The sequence below is a fragment of the Erinaceus europaeus genome, chromosome 2 (assembly GCF_950295315.1).
Source record: "Erinaceus europaeus chromosome 2, mEriEur2.1, whole genome shotgun sequence".
Lineage (NCBI taxonomy): Eukaryota > Metazoa > Chordata > Mammalia > Eulipotyphla > Erinaceidae > Erinaceus > Erinaceus europaeus.
The window spans coordinates 163751823-163767031 of record NC_080163.1 but is presented as its reverse complement, the minus strand read 5'-3'; the positions used below and the strand labels follow the sequence as shown (position 1 = coordinate 163767031).

General features: G+C 39.1%; 1 protein-coding gene across 7 annotated transcripts in view; it reads left to right on the top strand.

Annotated features, from left to right (window-relative positions):
• PHKB (phosphorylase kinase regulatory subunit beta) overlaps positions 1-15209 on the top strand; it is a 258964-nt gene that overhangs the window by 225257 nt on the left and 18498 nt on the right. For all 7 annotated transcript variants that reach the window (XM_060185615.1, XM_007536683.2, XM_007536681.3 and 4 more), the window contains one exon: positions 10304-10438. In XM_060185615.1, coding sequence (XP_060041598.1) covers positions 10304-10438 — 135 coding nt within the window. The remainder of the gene's footprint in view (positions 1-10303; positions 10439-15209) is intronic.

Genomic DNA, 15209 nt, shown 5'->3' with positions numbered 1-15209 from the left:
CTCTTTTTCAATTTCAGATTCTAGTTCATAGGAGTTATTGAATAAATATATAACACATTATTTAATATGTGCATCATAAACAAGGTTAGGTAGCTTACTTTGAACTCGTGACAGGGAAATTAACAATCATAAAAGATAGCTTTGTATTCAGATAAATTAAACATTTCTTAATTTTCATAAAAAGCACTAAGTTTGTATGAGTTATATCTTTTAGGAGACAGCTAAATTAAACAGGGACTTCTTTATATGAAAATCCAGTTAACCCTCCTGTCTAGGGTAAATAGAGGCTGGCATTATATAGTGCAGGGCACAACAAGTAGCACAATATGCCTACTTATAGAAAAGCCTGCCATTTCTATATAAGAAAAAAATATATGTAATAACTTGGGCAGGGTCACTTACATAAGGAATATGACATCACAATTTATTCAAGGATGACTTTCAGGATAGTGAATAATTAAAGTTCCATAGCAAGTTACTTTATAGACAGATTTGGTATTCTGCAATTGCTAACTACTAAGCCATGGGCTACCCTAGGTTTCAGAAAAGTAGTTATTCTCTTGTTCTGTATGATTTGTGATAGTGACTCTGAAAAATAAAGACATTTCTGTAACTTTATTATTATTATTTAATTATTTAAGAAAGGAGGCATTAACAAAACCATAGGATAGGAAGGGTACAACTCCACACAATTCCCACCACCAGATCTCCATATCCCATCCCCTCCCCTGATAGCTTTCCCATTCTCTATCCCTCTGGGAGCATGGACCCAGGGTCATTGTGGGTTGCAGAAGGTGGAAGGTCTGGCTTCTGTAATTGCTTCCCCGCTGAACACGGGCATTGACTGGTCAATCCATACTCCCAGTCTGCCTCTCTCTTTCCCTAGTAAGGTTGGTCTCTGGGGAAGCGGAGCTCCAGGACACATTGGTGGGGTCATCTGTCCAGGGAAGTCTGGTCGGCTCCTGTTGGCCTCAGGAACCTGGTGGCTGAAAAGAGAGTTAATGTACAAAGCCAAACAAATTGTTGATCAGTCATGGACCTAAAGGCTGGAATAGTGCAGATGAAGTGTTGGGGGGGTACTCACTGCAAACTCTTGTATACTTCTGCTTTCAGATATATATTTTGCCCTAGTTTATGAATACGTGTGAACATATGCTCTGTCTCAGGGGACCTGGTCTATATCTAGGTTTTGGGACTTTGTTAGGAAGTAAACCACCTGGAATGGGATTAGAGAATACTATGAAAGGAAAGGTCTTACCTGTAATTGCTTCCCCGCTGAACATGGGTGTTGACTGGTTGATCTATACTCCCAGCCTTCCTCTCTCTTTCCCTAGTAGGGTGGGGCTCTGGGGAAGCGGAGCTCCAGGACACATTGATGGGGTTGTCTTTCCAGAGAAGTCTGGTCGGCATCATGATTTTTTATACTACAAAAGCAATGTTACAGTTTACTACTTATGATAGTGGACTCCTGTAAGTATTGGAAGTGTGACACACAAATGCTGTTGTGGGCACAAGAAGACAAGATGTGCCTGGATCATATTTTCTTACATAGGATGTCTTGGCAGTATGAAAAGCAAAGATGAGAAGACTTGATAACATATATGCTCTGGAGTTGTCTCCCACTAAAGTCTGACTGACAGAACCAGTGCAGAAAGCAGTTGATTGGAGGACTTTACAGTAATTGGCCTGTCAAGAACCTGATCTGTTTCAACATGAAAGGTGGAGCACAAATCAATAACAAGACAGCAAATCAAATCATTATCAAACTAGAATACCATTCCTGTGAGCAGGTTAATTTTGTTCAGTGGAGTGCTTGATAGCAGTAAAGCTGAAGAAATTGCATTGGCAGGATTAACCTTGGATGGAAGCATGAGGAGAGAGAAAAGAAATAGGGTTTTATTGCTTTAAAGCAATTGAGGTAGTAGATATAAATGAATGAATTTAAAAATCCAAAATTCTTAGAGGGATTAAAGAAGAGAGAATAATATATATGGAATTTTAGGTTAAGCTGTATCATGATGATCCCACCAATGTGTCCTGGAGCCCCACTTCCCCAGAGACCCACCCTACTAGGGAAAGAGAGAGGCAGTCTGGGAGTATGGATTGACCAGTCAATGACCATGTTCAGTGGGGAAGCAATTACAGAAGCCAGACTTTCCACCTTCTACAACCCACAATGACACTGGGTCCATACTCCCAGATGGATAGAGAATGGGAAAGCTAAGCTATCAGGGAAGAGGATGGGATATAGAGATCGGGTGGTGGGAACTGTGCAGAGTTGTACCCCTCTTATCCTATGGTTTTGTTAATGTCTCCTTTCTTAAATTAAAAAAAAAAAAAGAAAAGCTATTGGGAGGGGAGGGCATGAGATACGGAGTTCTGGTGGTGGGAATTGTGTGGAGTTGTAACCCTCTTATGGTTTTAGTCAGTTTTTCCTTTTTATAAATAAAATTTTCATTTAAAATTTAAAAAAGATGTATCATGACTAAGATAAATATTCTTATTTCCATGCCATTCAGTCTAGTGAATACTGGCATTTTACTAAGAATATAGTGTTAAAATCTGGCCAAACTATCGATCTCTTCAATATAATTAATATTAAAAAGAACAAAATAATATTAAAATATGAATCTGCCTGAAGTGTTGTAATTAACCTATAAGGAATTACAAGGAATATAAGCATAATGTTTATTATAAATTTTCCCACCTCTCCCTTCCCTACTTTCCTACTTCCCTTCCTCTCCCATGCCTTCCTCTCTTCTCCTATCCCATTCCCTTTTCTCCCTGCTCCCTTCCCCTCCTCCCCCTTCTGTCCTCTTCTCTCCCTTCCCTTCCCTTCCTTCTTCCTCCCTTCCTCCCTCCCCTCCTGTCCCCTCCCCTTTATCTGGGTCCTGATGGAATTAGAGTTCAGAACCATCTTGTGATCTTCTCATAACATATCTCCCAGTCTGGAGGTATGGACCAACTTTCTTTTGGGGTTCAGAAGGTGGAAGCTCTGGTTTCTGTAATTGCTTCTCCACTGGACATGGACATTGGCAGGTTGATCCAAAACCCCGGTCTTTCCCTAGTAAGGTTGGGCTTTGGAGAGGTGAAATTCCAGAGCACATTGGTGAGGTTGTCTGCCCAGGGGGTTCAGGATGGAGTCATAGTTTCATCTGCAATGCAGTGGCTGAAAGGCAGTGATATATAAAGTAGGACAAAAGGTTTAATAAACAGAAACCAAAGAGTAGGAATAGAACAGATGAGAATAGCTACACTATATTGGAAAAAAGCTAGGATGAGATAACCTTTGTTTACAAGATTATAAATATTTTAGAAATACAGATTCATACTCTTTCAAAATATATGACTTAAACAAATTTAATGTGATAACCATCAAAGTTCCACCAAGCTTCTTTAAGAGAATAGAACAAAAACTACAATCATTTTTCTGAAACCAGAAAACACCTAGAATTACCAAAGCCATCTTGAGGAAAAGAAACAGAAATGGAGGCATCACACTCCCAGATCTCAAACTATATTATAAGGCCATCATCATCAAAACAGCCTGGTACTGGAACAAAAATAGGCACACAGACCAGTGGAACAGAATTGAAAGCCCAGAACTAAACCCCCACACCTATGGACATCTAATCTTTGATAAGGGGACCCAAAGTATTAAATGGAAGAAGGAGGCTCTCTTCAATAAATGGTGCTGGGAAAACTGGGTTGTAACATGCAGAAGAATGAAATTGAACCACCTTATCTCACCAGAAACAAAAATCAACTCCAAGTGGATCAAGGACCTGGATGTCAGACCAGAAACTATCAAGTACTTAGAGAAAAATATTGGTGGAACACTTCCCCACATAAACCTCAAGGACGTCTTTGATGAAACAAACCAAATTGCAAGGAAAACTAAATAAAGCAGAAACAAACCAATGGGACTACATCAAATTGAAAAGTGTCTGCACAGCCAAAGAAACTATCACACAAACAAAGAGACCCCTCACAGAATGGGAGAAGATCTTCACATGCCATACATCAGACAAGAGACTAATAACCAAAATATACAAAGAGCTCAGCAAACTTAGCACCAAAAAAGCAAATGACCCCATCCAAAAATGGACAGAGGATATGAACAAAAGATTCACTTCAGAGGAGATCCAAAAGGTTAACAAACATATGAAAAACTGCTCCAGGTCACTGTCAGAGAAATGCAAATAAAGACAACATTGAGATACCACCTCACTCCTATAAGAATGGCATACATCAAAAAGGACAGCAGCAACAAATGTTGGAAAGGCTGTGGGGACAGAGGAACCCTTTTGCATTGCTGGTGGGAATGTAAATTGGCCCAGCCTCTCTGGAGAGCAGTCTGAAGAACTCGCACAAGGCTAGACACAGAACTTCCATAAGACCCAATAATTCCTCTCCTGGGGATATACCCCAAGGATTCCATAATGCCCAATCAAAACGATGTGTGTACACCTATGTTCATAGCAGCACAATTCATAATAGCTAAAACCTGGAAGGAAACCAGGTGCCCAACAACAGATGAGTGGCTGAGAAAGCTGTGGTATATATACACAATGGAATACTATGCAGCTGTTAAGAACAATGAACCCACCTTCTCTGACTCATCTTGGATGGAGCTAGAAGGAATTATGTTAAGTGAACTAAGTCAGAAAGATAAAGATGAGTATGGAATGATCCCACTCATCGACAGAAGTTAAGAAAGAAGATCTGAAAGGGAAACTAAAAGCAGGATCTGACTAAATCTAGAGTAGGACACCAAAGTAAAAACCCTGTGGTGAGGGGGAGTGTGGACATTTGGCTTCCCGGGGCGGCAGGGGGGGAGCGGGGGTGGGTGGGTGGGATGGGACACAGTCTTTTGGTGGTGGGAATTGTGTCTGTGTACATTCCTATTAAAGTGTAGTTATATAAATCAGTATTTAATTAATATGTTTTAAAACACAGACTGAGTCTTTTTAATATATAGGCTGAGTCTTTGATATGTGGACTCTCTCAAAAGCCTAGACCAGGGAGAACACAGCTATATACAAGATGCTAACAAAGGGACTTTTCAAAGTTAACCCAATTACCAAATAATGTGATGATAACAATAACTATCCATTGTCTTCTTGAACCCTAAGACAGCAGGAACTTCACATTTCCACTATAGAGCCTTTATTTCCCCAGTCCTGGAACCATAGGGTGGGGCCCACTTTCCTGCATGCTTCTCTCAATGCATACCAAATAATATTGCAACCTAATCCATGCAAGGAGTGCCACCTCAGCATGCTTCACTTCAGACTGTGTCCAGAGACTTCAGGTGTGGAATGACAACCTTTCAGCTTCATTACTCATGTGAGACCTTTCCTTTCATAGTATTCTCTAATCCCATTCCAGGTGGTTCACTTCCTAACAAAGTCCCAAAACCTAGATATAGACCAGGTCCCCTGAGACAGAGCATATGGTCACACGTATCCATAAACTAGGACAAAATATATATCTGAAAGCAAAAGTACACAATAGTCTGCAGTGAGTACCCCCAACACTTCATCTGAACTATTCTAGCCTTTAGGTCCATAATTGTTCAACAATTTGTTTGGTTTTGTATGTTAACTCACTTTTCAGCCACCAGGTTCCAGATGCCAGCGTGATGCCGACCAGACTTCCCTGGACAGACGTCCCCACCAATGTGTCCTGGAGCCCCGTGTCCCCAGAGACCCACCCTACTAGGGAAAGAGAGAGGCAGGCTGGGAGTATGGATTGACCAGTCAGTGCCCATGTTCAGCAGGGAATCAATTACAGAAACCAGACCTTCTACCTTCTGCAACCCACAATGACCTTGGGTCCATACTTCCAGAGGGATAGAGAATGGGAAAGCTATCAGGGGAGGGTACGGGATATGGAGATCTGGTGGTGGGAATTGTGTGGAGTTGTACCCCTCCTATCCTATGGTTTTGTTAATGTCTCCTTGTTAAAATAAATTTTAAAAAATATATGACTACATCACACCCACCACTCAAATAGCAACTTTCCTCCACCAATGTCTACTGGACCCCTTCTACCTTTGCAACTGAATCTTCCTTCTTCCAGACCCTTTTTGTAACCTCATTTCCATAGTCCAAGTTCCACAAAGTTTTATCTGCATTTGATTTTGCTTGTCCTTCTTGCTTTCTTCCTTTATGTACCCCTTATGGGTAAACTAAATTTTCTTTTCTTATTTACTGATAGGACAGAGAGAAAATGGGGGGTGATGTGGGGATTGCAAGGAAACAGAAAGAGTGATACCTGCAATAATGCTTCACCAATCATGAAGCTTCCCACTTACAGGTGGGTATATGGACCTTAAAGTCAGGTATATAGAGAGGGAGAGAGAGACACCTGCAGACCAGTTGTGAAGCTTTCTCCCTGGAGGTAGATACTGGGGGCTCAAACCTGGGTGCTTGAGGACTATACCGTGTGCTCAGCCAGGTGCGCCACCACCTGGCCCCTGTAATGAATTTTTTGAATGCTGTTTTTCTATAAAGCTCTTTTTTAACTTCTTTAAACCTGAGTGACAATCTAGGTGAATAGAACTTTCTTTTTCTAGAGTGCCTAATTCTTTTCTTTTTAATTTTTATTTGTAAAATGGAAACACTGACAGGACCATAGGATAAGAGGGTTACAATTCCACAGAAATTCTCACCACCAGAAATCCGTATCCCATCCCCTCCCCTGAAAGCTTTCCTATTGATTATCTCTCTGGGAGTATGGACCCAGGGTTATTATGGGGTGAAGAAGGTGGAAGGTCTGACTTCTGTAATTGCTTCCCTGCTGAACATGGTCAGCTAAACATGACAGTTTGATCCATACTTCCAGCCTGTCTCCCTCTTTTCCTAGTGGGGCAGGGCTCTTGGGAAGCTGGGCTCCAGGACACATTGGTGGGTTTGTCTCTCTGGGGAAGTCTGGTTGGCATCATGCTTGCATCTGGTGGCTTAAAAGGGAGTTAACATATAAAGCCAAACAAATAGTTGACTAATCGTGAACCTAATGGCTGAAATAGTGCAGATGAAGAGTTGGGGGTCTCTGTTTTGTAGATAGCTAGCAGGCCTATTTTAGTTATATTCCAAAGGACCTGTGTCTATACTAGGTTTTTTTTTCCCCCCGATCCTAAAATCTGATATGCAGGTGGATCCAAGTAATTGTCTGGGGAGATGGTGTGATGGCTGGGAAAAGGACCAGAAAGCTGGATCAGGGGAGAGAGTAGCTCCCAAATATGGGAAAAGTGTATAAATATTGTTGACTGTAAACCCTATCAATTTGATCTGATCTGGGGCCCATAATCAGCTTAAGGGCCTATGTGACCTCTGCATCCCTGTAGATCTGAGCTCACATTCTGTGGTCATGAATAGGAATGTGCAAAGCTGGCCAATTTTAGGACCTATCTTCCTCGGGTGGAGCATAAAGTATTTTGTCCATCCTCCCTTCAGAGGATGGTTCGTTCTCTACCATTGTTGATCCAAGTTGAGGGCAAGGTCCTATGGGAGTCCACAAAGGGGTCTATTCTGTTGTTCCTGATAGAGATGGCTGGTAATATTAGAGAGAGGAATTTATTCGAGGTCTAGGCCCATCATGTCTGTTTGGGAATCTCAGACTCCCCGACTAGGGCCCCAGATGATGGGGTGGCTGGATAGTGACTAAAAAGTCATCATTAAAGTATGCCAGTCTCTTGCTCTTATTTAGGTTTGGCAGTCCTTGCTCTGATAAGGTTAGCTTTGGAGTGAGTGAGAACTGTAATAGGAAGTAAGTGAGGAGTATATCTAAGTCTAAGTAGACACTTCTTCATTATGAACTTTATGCTGACTCACTACAGACTATTGTGTACTTTTGCTTTCAGGTATATATTTTGGCCTAATTTATGGATACATGTGAACATATGTTGTAACTTAAAGGGGTTTTGTGGGAGCTGCTGCACCATGTAAAAGGATTCATAGTGGGGAGCTGGGAACTGGTTTAAACAATACAAGGTTTATTAGGGTGAAACAGGTAAAAGGCAAAATAAGCACTTACCAAGGGTTAGAGTATGCTAGGTCCATAAAGTCTGAGTATAGTTATCAAAAGTTTAGTCTGATTAGATAAACAATTATCAGCTCTGGTAAAGGTTGCTTATGGCTGTAGAGGGGTCTACTAGTTTACCGGCTAGTAGAGTCAACCCTGTTCAGTTCCCAGGAGACGTAGCCATGGCGGATTCCTGGCACACCTCCATTGAGATGCTTCTGACCATTAGAAGCAGCAGCCAAAGAGAGCAACCTGCTCAAAGTTCCGTGCCTTCCCTTCTCTGTGTGTCCAGTCTCAGGCTGACATCATTCGTATGCTAATAGTCCCAAACTTTTGTTGGGCTCACAACAAATATATGCTCTATCTTATGGGACCTGGTCTATATCTAGGTTTTGGGACTTTGTTAGGAAGTGAACCACCTGGAATGGAATTAGAGAATCCTACGAAAGGAAAGGTCTCACCTGAGTAATGAGGCTGAATGGTTGACATTCCATGCTTGACATTTCTGACATGGCTGAACTTTGATTGAGGGAAGTGAAATAGGAAGTAGATAAGGAAAGTACCCAGGTCTAATCAAAAACATTTGATTGATACTGTATGGTGTTTTTTTTTTTTAGGTCTTTCTACTTGTTTGTTGTACCTGCTGAGTCATTGTAGGCTATTGCACACCTTTTTTTAAGGTGTATATTTTACCCCACTTTTTCATGCATGAAAGTCCAGGTTTAAGCACCTGCAAGATCTTTGAAAATGATTAAACAGTGTAGTTCTCTCTTTCATGAAAACAATGAAAAATTAGATCAAGTGCATTGAAATTGTGTATCTATAATTACAATGAGCTTCAAATAGTTAAATAAATATATAAATTTTAAAATCCTCAATGTTTTAACTAGATCTTTTCCCCAGTGGACTAGCTATGCAGTAGCCCTCCTTTGAAGACAAATAGCATGGGTGAATGAAGGCACATTCTTTCCAGATACTGTACTGCCTTGTCCCTGTTCACTATTTAGTATTCAGCAAATAATTCGAGAATAAAGCATGGTAATATTTTGTGCAAAACTAATCCCTTAGTTTTTCCTAATAGTGTGCAGAATTATGGTTTACTAAGGCACAGTATTTCCACAATTTTCATTGGTTTGCATAACTAGCTTACATGAGTTATTTCCTTAGAACAAAGTACATGAAATGAGATGAGACTATTAAAATATTTGTTAAAATATTCTCATATAAAATATAAAATTACTTTTAGGCATATTAGGAAGTTACTATATAGCACCTTGCAAAATGCCAGAAGTGCACATAATGCTCAATAAATGTCTCCCTAAGTAATCATATTAAAATTTTCTGTAATAAAAATATTTTATTAACATCATTTAAGTATCCTTTAAAAACAAGTATAACTCAGTGGGAGAGCAAACATTTGGCATGTGTGAGGCTCTGGGTGTTACCTCCTGTTATTATATTTGATTATATTATTACATTAAACATATATTTTTAAAAGATAGGTGCAAAAAGCATTTAAATATCTATTAAAAGGTAGATTCTTCCAAAATCAGTTAATTAAAGTATATTCTCTAATATACTAGTTTAATTACGTTATAATTCTGTCCCTGTACTTAAAGGTGTATATTCTTCCCCCACCATCATAAGAATTCTAATGCAAACTAAAGGACATTGGTAAAAAAAAAAGCAAGTTTTTTCCAATAAGAACATCTGTATAATAGCATATTCAATTCTATTTCTTTTAAAAATATATTTTATTTTTCAGAGAGAGAGAGAAACAGACCAAAGGTTTTCACAGATCTGACTTAAGATGGTGCTGGAGATTGAAATTTAGGACCTCAGAGCCTCAGGCATGATAATCTTTTACACAACCATAATCCCCATCTTCTTATCCCATTTCTTAAGATGATTTGTCCCTGTATTTCTATATATAAGCTATTTAAGAAATAACAGTATGGCAGCTGTATGTGCACAATACATCTTCATGATTTGGTAGGATCTCATTTGTTAACAACCCAAGTACTTACCAGTTTTCATGATTTACTACCTAACTATATTTTCAGGCCTCATTTCTAAGAGTCTGGTCATGCTACATCATTCTGATGAAAGTAATAGTATTAGTAGTTTAGTAAATTCAAATAACCTATTTTGTTATTCCTCTCTGAATGTGTGAGTGGTATCAAAGGCATCTGTAAAGCACAAGCATTGCAATGAAAAATACAAGGTGCTTTTATTTTGAGGGTTATACATTCATGCTCCCTGTGTTTTGTTTCAGGTGGATTATCCATGCTATGAAATATGAACTACAGATCCGTGGTGGAGACAAGCTAGCTACAGACTTATATCAGATGTCACCAAGTGAAGTAAAACAACTCCTGTTAGATATTCTCCAGCCCCAACAGAATGGAAGGTAATAATGGTTCTTAGTTACATATTTGATAATTAGATTTATCTTTTCTGATGGACATACTGAAATTTAATGTGTGGTAAAGGTGGCATCACTTTTACCATCGATTGGCAAATCACTGGATCAAGGATGGAAAGTAAGTCATCATGGGACAAATGAGTATCCATTTAGGAAAACACTAGATCAAATCCGTATTTTACATATTGTACAATAATAAACTTCAAATAAACTCAGTATATTCTTGGCCTTATCATAACAGCAAAGTACCAAATAAAATTGGCAGTATGCTACAATCCATGTAAGAAAGAGGAAAAATCTGCTCATTTTTGCAGGAAGACACAAGAAGGGAAGGGGTGCAGGCATGAAGCGCAAGGACCAGTGCAAGTATCCTGTTTGGAGCACCTGGCTCCCCACCTGCAGGCGGATCGCCTCACAAGCATTGAAGCATTATTTGCAGTTGTCTGTCTTTCTCTCCCCCTTTCGGTCTTCTCCACCTCTCTCGATTTCTCTCTGTCCTGTCCAACAACAACCACAGCAGTAACAACAACAATCATAAAATAACAACAATAACAATAAACAACAACGGCAACAAAAAGGAAAAAATGGCCTCTAGAAGCAGTGGATAACCCTGGAGGTTAAAAAAAAAAAAAAACTGTGATAACCCTGGAGATAAACACACACATACACACACACACACACAAAAGAAGGGCAAATCTGTAAAAAGCATAACCACTTCTGGGTATTCTTGCCAGAAATTCATAACCTATCTCTAATCATGAGAAGACATGCAAAATCAAACTTTGCATCTACAAAATAACTGACATTCCTTTTTATTTTTTGTGTATGTTGTTTATGAAGGCTTTGATGCCAAAATACATCTTTTATATACTTATTTATTTTTTACAGGGGGGTTCATGATTTACAGTTTAGTTGTAGACACGTTACAATTATTCATCTTCTCATGCACTATGCAAAAGGGCCCAAGGTCCCAAGGTCCCATCAACCGCCTCCATCCTTCTTCTTTTTCAGGGTCCTTTGCTTTGGTGCAATGCACCACACCCAGTGCAAGTTTCACTTCATTTTCCCTTTCTGACTTTATTTCTTATAGGTGAAAACCTATAAGTGTGATCACTCAGTATTTCTCTTTCACTTTCTAACTTGTTACACTTAATATTATGTCTTCAAGGTCCATACAAGGCTAAAAAAAAGACCTTATTATTAACAGATGGATAGGATTTCATTGTGTATACATACCACAGTTTTCTTTCTTTCTTTCATTTATTTATTTATTTATTATTGTTTTTTTTTTTAATTTTTATTTTATTGGGGAATTAATGCTTTACATTCATCAGTAAATACAATAGTTTGTACATGCATAATATCTCCCAGTTTTCCAAATAACAATACAACCCCCACTAGGTCCTCTGTCATCCTTTTAGTCCCTGTATTCTCAACCCCCCCCACCCCAGAGTCTTTTACTTTGGTGTAATATATCAATTCCAGTTCAGTTTCTACTTCTGTTTTCTTTTCCGATCTTGATTTTTAACTTCTACTTGAGAGTGAGATCATCCCATATTCATCCTTCTGTTTCTGACTTATTTCACTTAGCATGGATTTTTCAAAGTCCATCCAAGATTAGCTGAAAATGGTGAAGTCATTGTTTTTAATAGCTGAGTAGTATTCCATTGTGTATATATAACACAACTTGCTCAGCCACTCATCTATTGTTTGACACTTGGGTTACTTTCAGGTTTTGGCTATTACTGATTGTGCTGCTAAGAACATATGTGTCTTTTTTGGATGGGTGTGTTGAGTTCCTTAGGATATATCCCCAGGAGAGCAATTGCAGGATCATAGGGTAGGTCCATTTCTAGCCTTCTGAGAGTTCTCCAGACTGTTCTTCACAGAGGTTGGACCATTTTTTATTACCACCAGCAGTTCAGGAGGGTTCCTTTGACCCCACAACCTCTCCAGCATTTGCTACTGTTACTTTTACTGATGTATGACATTCTCACAGGAGTGAAGTGGTATCTCATTGTTGTCTTTATTTGCATTTCTCTGACAATCAAAGACTTGGAGCAGTTTTCATGTGTTTCTAGTTTATCTAGCTCCTCCTTTAGTTTCTCATTTCTTTATTAATTTTCTTCCTGAATGATCTGTCAAGTTGAGAGAGTGGGGTATTGAAGTCCCCTACTGTTACTGTATTGCTGTTAATATATTGCTGTAGCTCCTTTAATAGATGCTTGATGTATTTAGATGACTTCTCATTGGGTGCATAGATGTTAATAATTGTTAAGTCCTCTTGATTGACTGATCCTCTGAGCATTAAGTAATTCCCATTCTTACCTTTTTAAATTTTATTTATTTTAAAGTCTATCCTGTCAAATACGAGAATAGGTTCCTGCCGCTTTTTGTGGTCCATTGGCTTGTATAATAGTTTTCCTTCCTTTCACTTTGAGTCTGTGTTTGTCTTGTTGATTTAGTTGGGTTTCCTGTAGACAGCATATTGTTGGGTTGTGTTTTTAGATCCATCTTTCTACTCTGTGCCTTTTAATAGGTGAATTCAGGCCACTGACATTTATTGCTATTAAAGATTTAAGATATTTTAACACCATTTTTGTAGAGTTTTAGAGTGTTCTGATTAATGGCCTATTTATGGTGGTCTGACTGTTTATAGGAGACCTTTCAAAACTTCTTAAGGGAGGCTTGGTGATAGCTGGTTCTTTCTTTTTTTAAAATTTATTTAAGAAAGGAGACATCAGCAAAACCGTAGGATAGGAGGGGTACAGCTCCACACAATTCCCACCACCCAATCTCCATCTCCCATCCCACCCCTGATAGCTTTCCCATTCTCTGTTGCTGTGGGAGTATGGACCCAGGGTCATTGTGAGCTGCAGAAGGTGGAATGTCTGGCTTCTTTAATTCCTTCCCCACTGAACATGGGCATTGACTGGTTGATCCATACTCCCAGCCTGCCTCTCTCTTTCCCTAGTAGGGTGGGTCTCTGGGGACGTGGGGCTCCAGGACATATTGGTGAGGTCATCAGTCCAGGGAAGTCTGGTCCCTCATTGGGTGCATAGATGTTAATAAGTGTTCTTGGCTGATTGATCCTCTAATTATTATGTAATGTCCTTGCCTATCTTTTATTACTTTATTTAGTTTAAAATCTATCGTACCTGAGATGAGAATGGCTGTTCCTGCCCTTTTGTGTGGTCCGTTAGCCTGTATGATAGTTTTCCATCCTTTCACTTTAAGTCTGTGTTTATCTTTTTGTGACAGATGGGATTCTTGCAAGCAGTATATGTATGGGTTATGTTTTCTGATCCATCCCCCCACCCTGTGCCTTTTGATGGGTGAGTTTAAGCCATTGACATTTATTGATATTATGGATTTAATGTACTGTAGTGCCATTGTTCAAAAAAAAATTTGTTAGCTCTGATATATTGCAAGTATTATAGTGATGTTCTTGTTTATAAGAGGTCTTTTAGAACCTCTTTCAGGGCCAGTTTGGTGATGGTTGCCTTCTTTAACTGTTGTTTATCTAAGAAGGTTTTGATTCCTCCATCTAGTTTGAATGAAAGTCTAGCAGGATATATTATCCTTGGTTGAAACCCTTTTTCATTCAGGGCTCAACAGTTATCTTGCCATTCTTTTCTGGCTTTTAGAGTTTGAGTGGAGAAGTCTGCAGATAATCTTATGGGTTTTCCCCTGTATGTGACTTTTGTTTCTCTCTTGCAGCCTTTAGGATCCTTTCTTTATCCTTACTCCTTCTCATTGTGACTATGATGTGTCTTGGTGTCTTCAGGTCTGGGTTGATTCTGTTTGGAACTCTCTGGGCCTCTTGAATCTTAATGTCCTTTCTGTTATTCAGGTCTGGGAAGTTTTCTTCTATTATTTCCTCTAGAATGTTTGCTTCTCCTTCCTCTCTTTCTTCCTCTGGCAGGCCTATTATACAAATGTTACTTCTTTTGAGATCATCCCATATGTCTCTGTTGTTGTTTTCAGTGTCTCTCAATCTCTTTTTAAGCTCTTTCACCTCTTTCTTAGTTTTCTCTAACTCATCCTCTGTCTGACTAATTCTGTTTTCTGCTTCTGTTAGTCTGCTTTCCCTTGCCTCAGCTTCTTTCTTCATTACAGCTATTTCAGCTTTCAGTTCTCTAATTGCCTCAAGATAATCAGTATTTTCCTTGGGGGTCTCAACTGTTGTTTCCCTAATACTGCCATTCCTTTCCTCCAATGTTGTTTTCATTTCTGTGATTAATAAGTTTATTATTGCTTGCATCCTTTTCTTATCTATGGTTACTTCTGCCTGATTTGTAGTTTCTTCTGGGCTCTTGTCTTCATTCATTGGAGTAGCAGTTTTATTTGTTTTTGATCTACCCAGTTTTTTGATTTATGTTTTTGTTTTTTTAGGCTCTGTTGTTCCTCAGTTGTTGTGTCTTGAGTACAAGCAACACTGTACTAAATACCTTTATGACAATTGCACTCACCAACCTCAGGAATTACAATAGCAACTGAAGCAAGTATTGAAGCCGTTTAATCACTACCAGTTAGCCAAACAATGTCTCCAGTCTGTGAAAAAATAGTAACCAAATCCCAGTGAAGAAGAAAGAGAAAAGAAAGAAGAGATAGCAAGAATAGACAGTTATGCAAATCTACTATCCACTGTATATTCTAGGGGTAACAAGAGGGGAAAGGGAAGTAGAACAGAGATACACACATAGAGTCCACTCTGAGTCAGATTTCTTCCCCAAAATAATTCACAAATTCAGAA